The sequence below is a fragment of the Mesocricetus auratus genome, unplaced genomic scaffold (genome assembly GCF_017639785.1).
Source record: "Mesocricetus auratus isolate SY011 unplaced genomic scaffold, BCM_Maur_2.0 Super-Scaffold_100015, whole genome shotgun sequence".
NCBI classification, from domain to species: Eukaryota; Metazoa; Chordata; class Mammalia; order Rodentia; family Cricetidae; genus Mesocricetus; species Mesocricetus auratus.
The window spans coordinates 6,940,881-6,946,822 of NW_024429198.1; the positions used below are offsets into that span (position 1 = coordinate 6,940,881).

General features: G+C 49.7%; 1 protein-coding gene across 1 annotated transcript; it reads right to left on the bottom strand.

Moving 5' to 3' along the window:
- Positions 1-381: 381 nt before the first annotated feature.
- On the bottom strand, positions 382-4,398 carry Rxfp3 (relaxin family peptide receptor 3). The gene has a single exon (XM_005078013.4). The coding sequence runs from the start codon at positions 3,909-3,911 to the stop codon at positions 2,478-2,480; it is 1,434 nt and encodes a 477-aa protein (XP_005078070.1). The 5' UTR covers positions 3,912-4,398; the 3' UTR covers positions 382-2,477.
- Positions 4,399-5,942: the final 1,544 nt, after the last annotated feature.

A 5,942-nucleotide genomic window follows, 5' to 3' on the forward strand; every position in this document is an offset into this window, starting at 1 on the left:
ATACTAGGGTGAGAGACTTGATCCTGCCTTGCTGAAGGTACCAAGCTTTGTAGGCTCTCCATGGGAGGCCTTACCCTGTCTGAGGAATGGATGATGGATGGGAGATGGGAAGGGGAGAGAGGGAGGCCAAAGAAGGGGAGGGAGGGGGAACTGTGATTGGTATGTAAAATGAATAAAAACACTTTAAAGCACAAAAAAGAAGTCTGAGCTATTTACAAATAATGTTACTGTCAAAATTGAAACTTTAATCTCCCATGTTGTACGTGGACATGGTATTGTCTGCTTCCTCTTATTTTGACCCTTTTATTTATTTTGTATATGGGAGTATGTATTAGTTAGGGTTTCTATTGCTGGAACAAAACACCATGACCAAAAAGCAAGTTGTGCAGAAAAGGGTTTATTTGGCATTGTAGTTTATCATTGGAAGGAGCCGGAATGGGAACTCAAGGAGGGCAGAAACCTGGAGTCAGGAGGGGAGCTGCTCACTGGCTTCCTCCCCGTGCCTTGCTCAGCCTGCTTTCTTATAGACCCCAGGACCACCAGCCCAGGGATGGTATCACCCACAGTGGACTGGACCCTCCCCCCATCAATTGCTAATTAAGAAAATACCCCACAGCGGGATCTTATAGTGGCAGTTGAAGCTACTACCTTTCAGATAGCTTTAATTTGTGTCAAATTGACATAAAACTATCCAGCACAGAGCATTAGGGAGCCACATTCCAACTGTTGCTAGCCTGGCTGTTGGTCAATACCAGTATCGATAAAGCCAAAGAGCAAAGGAGGACTGATGTGACTGCTTCAAAACAAAGCCTCAGGACTCGCTTTGAATTTGTTATTTTCATGGGAAGGCATCTGAGTGTCTGGAACTGTGTTGCAGAAGTGTCGCTTTGATAGCAGGTATGTAGATCCCATATTCCAGGTATTAAGCCTCACATAGAACAGTACTATTTAGACAAAATTATCCAACAGTCCTATAATCCAGGAGACCATTTAAGCAGCCATGCTTTCTAATGGTTCTTCCCTGTATTAAAGTGACTATGCCACAGTGGGAGGTGCCTGCTCTAGTAGCCTCTTACTCCCAGATGAAGCCAAATAGAGCAGTAGCGTCTGTATTGGTCCTGGTTGAGGGATGGGCAGGTTAATTAATACTTGATCTCAGTTCTCAGAGTTGTCTCAAGAAAGAACTCTGTGAAGATCTTAAGATCCTAGACTGTGACTAAACTGAGCTGTCATGAGGAGTCTGCTCAGTCTTCAGAGACAGCCATGTGGCTGTCCTGCACACTCAATGAGCAAAACACTCAGTTCCTGGGACTTGGTTAGCATAGTCTTCCACTCAATTTTCAAGTCTCACCTTCCCCTGTCAGTTACAGTGCATAGCCTCACTCATACAAGTCTGGCCATGCTCTTGGCAACTGCCTCTTCTTTCTCTTTAGGAGAGATTTTACTTGAGTCCCCCATCCCCCTTGGGAAGATCAACCTCCCTCCTCCCTGCCCCAGGAAACAGCTGAACAACATTTACTGTTCTTCTAAGCCCCAAACATCACCCAGCCATCCCATCATCTGCCACTCCAGTCCATTCCCAAAGAGGGAAGGGAGGCTGCTAAAGCACCCCCACACTCAGGAGAGCTTTCAGGGGATTTGCTGCCTCACCTGCACCAATAGACCAAAGCACCAGGTATCCAAACTGTCCTCGAGAGATTCTGGGTACCCAGGCTTTCAGGGTAGACACCACACTTCCCGCTCTCTTAGCTAGTCCCCCCTTTCCTTCAGGGGCAGAATCATAAAAAGGTTTCTCTGTTTAATTTCCTCTAATCACAGTGCTCTTTCTTGCACCTCATGCCACTTCCTAGAGACTCCCGGGGACACAGGTGACATTTGCGTTCAGAGGCACAGCAGAGAGATCAGGCTCAGCTTGTGCACGTCAGTCCTGTCCAGGATGATACAGGACACCAGAGTTCTATTTCTCATTTTCTTTTCCCGACAGTCACAGCAAGTTAGAGCTTTACTTGGGACAGTCCCCACAGATCAAAACGCATTAAGACAGACTTTATGGGCAACTTACCCTGCTGCGGGATTTTGCTTGAGGACCAATAAAGTTCTCCATAAAAGTCGCTGGACCAAATGATCCCTTGTCCGGATATCATTTGGCTAAACCCAACTCCTATGCAACCCGAAACCCAATCCTTCTGCTTCCCAGATGCGTTTCCAGCTTCTGGGTGTCCCATAGTGTTCAGCGGGCAGGGTGGGGAAGTGGGACTTGGAGTAAAGGACAAGGACTTGGGAGTGGTGAGCCAGAGCCCAGGCTGCAGGCTCTATCCCGTTAACCTAATTTCTGCAGAGACAGTCCTCTGGCCTTTTCACAAATTGCTCTTCCCTGTAGCACCCCTTCCCTACCTATTTCTCCATTGCAGCTCCTCCAGCCCCCAAATCTCCCCTCTCCTTTTCCCCTGGAAGGCCCTCTTGAGCCCTGGCAGATCTCAGTAGGCTGAGCTGCTGGGCAGCAGGTCGTAGCGCCCCCCACTGTAGACCACCACACCGGGTGGATAGTAGAGCAGGTCAGGTTCTGCAGTGGCGTTAAGCGGCGCCAGGGCCTGCAGCCCGTGATCCTCAGGCTCAGGCTTGGTGGTGGCAGTGAAGGGGCGCATGCTGGTGAGCGAGGGCGACGCGATGCGCCACAGCAGGTTCTTGAGTGCCTTTCGGAACTCACGGCGCACCAAGCAGTAGAGGATCGGGTTGAGGCAGCTGTTGGAGTGTGCTAGGCACACGCTGACCGGGAACGCATACACCTGGCACAGAAAGTACTCCTGGCTGAAGGGCACGGCGTTGAACTTGATGAGTATGCTCCAGGTGGTGAGCGCCTGGTTGGGCAGCCAACACAGGAAGAAAGACAGGACTACGATAGTCACTGACTTGGTGACTTTGGACCGCCTCCGAGCGCTGGCTGCACTAGGGCCTCCCCCAGCCGCCGCTGCTCCGGCTCCATCCGTTGTCCCCACTATACGGCGGTCTGAGATGAATCGCACCAGCAACAGGTAACACAGGCAGATGATACTCAGCGGTAACAGAAAACCCAGCAACACCTTCTGCAGATGGTACAGACCCAGCCAGAACTGCCTGTCCCAGCCCAGTAGCTTGTCCGGGAAGTGCATGAGGCACAGGTCCTCGCCCATCACCCTGATGGTGGTAGAGAAAATGACATTGGGCAGCGAGGCTAATGCGGCAGAAGCCCAGATCAACCCACACAACACCTTAGCTGAGAAACAGCAGCTCTCCCTTAAGTTCTGGCCACAGCAGTCTCCACGGCCATGCCCTCGGGTCCGATGGCTCTTAAGAGCAGAGGCCACAGAGTGGTAGCGTGCCACACTCATAGCAGTGAGAAAGAAGACGCTAGCATACATGTTCATGGATGTCACCATGGACACGATCTTACACATGGCTTTGCCGAAGGGCCACTTGAAGTCTAGAGCGTTCTCCACCGCCCAGAAGGGCAAAGTGAGCACGAACTGAAAGTCAGTCAGCGCCAGGTTAGTGACAAAGAGGTTGATAGAAGATTTGCGCCAGCCTTGCTTGCTCTTCATCAGGTAGAGAACCAGCAGGTTGCCGGCCAGTCCCAGAGCACAAACCACCCAGTAAACCGCGCTGATGAGGATCCGTACCCGGGCCTCAGTGTCTGCACTCTCTGGCCCGCCGCTGCCAGGGGGATGCCCGGGTGCCGCACCGTCCGGCAACTCCAGCCCCAGCTCCCACCACAAGTCCGGAAGCTGCGACGCGTTGCTGCTCATGTTGGCGACCTCCAGCAAGTCTGGGATGACACTGAAGAATTCCGAGAGCTCATCACCCGCAGCCGCTTTACCCATGGTGGCTGCGGTGGTTGCAGAGGCCACCTGCACGCGCAGGTGCCTCTGGGTCATGTTCTGCTGGCCAGCTACCCGAGAGGCACCGCTTGTTCCGGGTGTGGTACCCAAGAGCAGAAGCTCGAGCTTTCCAAGAAGCCGCTGAAGATTGCGCCTAGAAACGTTGCTGAGCCCAGTCCTCACCCAGAACCGCCTTGAGCTCAAGGGTTGGCTGAGCTCAGTGTCTGTTCTAACAAAGAGTGGTGAGGATTCAATCTTACCCCTCTGCTTCCCGGTTGTAAGTTAGACACAGCCTCCAGCTCAGGAGAACAGTTCTCCGGGCCGCTTCGCTTCCCAACACCTTTGTGGGCTTCCCCGCTGATGCCCGGACCAGATTCTCTCCTTTTAGAGGAAAACGGAGACAGCGAACATCCTCGAAGCCGATTCACGCCATCACTGCCTGGAGCTCTGTTGGTGTTTTCTGTTTGTTCGATATTGTCAACCCCTAGTGACTTACCAGAGTTATAGGAGTTACATTCGCGCCCACTGAGTCGCTGCAGAGAGCCCCAAAAGAGCATGCGTAATCCTCATGCAGGAAGGGGTGCTTTCCGAGGTGCTGAACCCTGCGCGTCACCGCGGGTGGGGTGGGGGTGGGAAGGCAGCTTCCACGGGCAACTCGCCCTAGGTGTAGAAGGAGTGGTCTAAACCTTTTATTTTGTGGCTGGAGTGAGTTGGCTTTCTTCCTTTCTTATTCTGGCTTTTTTCTCTTCTCCCTCTTACTTTAACATTGAAATCATCCGGCCTACACAATAGTGACACCCTTTCTTCTTTAAATCAAATGACAGTTAATCTTTTCCGAATACTCGAACTAGAGCTCCATCTCCCCTTTATTTGGCAGATTGGCAGAATCCCAAGGGTTTGTATTTACCCGGAATTTGGGTGTATTTTGAAAACTGTAACTATGGGGGTTACTTCTCAGCGTTGCAGTTTACAAATGCCAGACTGGCTGCTCTTGTGTAAACTACACTTTTAAGGAAGGACCTGAATTTGAAGTGTTTTCTTTGTCAGAGAACTAAACTGAAATCCAAGTACGCTAAGCATGCCGGAATTGTCCTATCGTTTGGGATAGTCAAGGGTTTCTGACGTTAGCAGCAGCAATAGGGGGTATAACACCAGATGGAATGGAAGAAGTAAAGACATTTGACCAAACAATGAAACAATAAGAAAGGAGAGAGGTACTCAACAGCTTTACGAAGTTTAACAATCTTAATTCTAAAGCACATTTGAAAAGCGCACTTCGCTGCAGAAACTGCATTTCTTTATTTGACCAACAGAGGTCGCCAGAGCTTCAGTAAAAATCCAACTGAACAAGAGTGGCTCGGTTCCCAGATGAAGAGGCCTCCTTGCCCTGGTAATTCTGTATAGCTGTGGACACTTGTTCCTCTTGGCACGCCCGCTTTATAGCCTCATCTTCACGCTCGCTTTTCATTTTTAAAAAACGTTTCCTTTCTTTGTCAATTTTTTCTATTGTTTTGTTTGTATTTCAAGAGCAATTGAAAAACAAGGAAGCCTGTGGCAATACCAAAAGCCCTCTGCTGTTGTTTTTAACATGTCCTTATCAAAGCTCCCTAACCCACACAAATAGCTTCGATTTCTCCATGCTTCTAGTCTCCTCCATGAACATATCTTCTTGACATGCCTCAAGTAACGTAAAGCACTCATACACTTGAAGATTATTGTAGGAGTTTGACTAATGTCATCTCACATTAATTGACCGTTCCCTCTTAGCTGGGCTCTGAGCTAAGCTGAGAGAGACACCTCCATGACGTAACACCTCTATTTTGGTCTCCCCTGGAACTCAGTCTAAATGAACGTGCAGTTTAGGCACACTGTGATTGAAGTTTTTGTTTAGTCTGTGTGTGATTAAGTTATCCAGAGTGCAATGGACTTGCAACAGATGCGTGGACAATAATTTTAGCTCTTTCCCTTACTTTAGGAGGTGGGTAGGTAATAAGCAGTTTACTGTACTGTTGTGGGCTGTTTCAAGTTTAGATTTAGCTTACTTTGGGTTTAAATGTGGATACGCCACAAAGGGGAAAAGATTCAGAG

Excerpts from the sequence above, each read along its gene's own strand:
- Rxfp3 (XM_005078013.4), bottom strand. The coding sequence starts at position 3,911 with ATGACCCAGAGGCACCTGCGCGTGCAGGTGGCCTCTGCAACCACCGCA.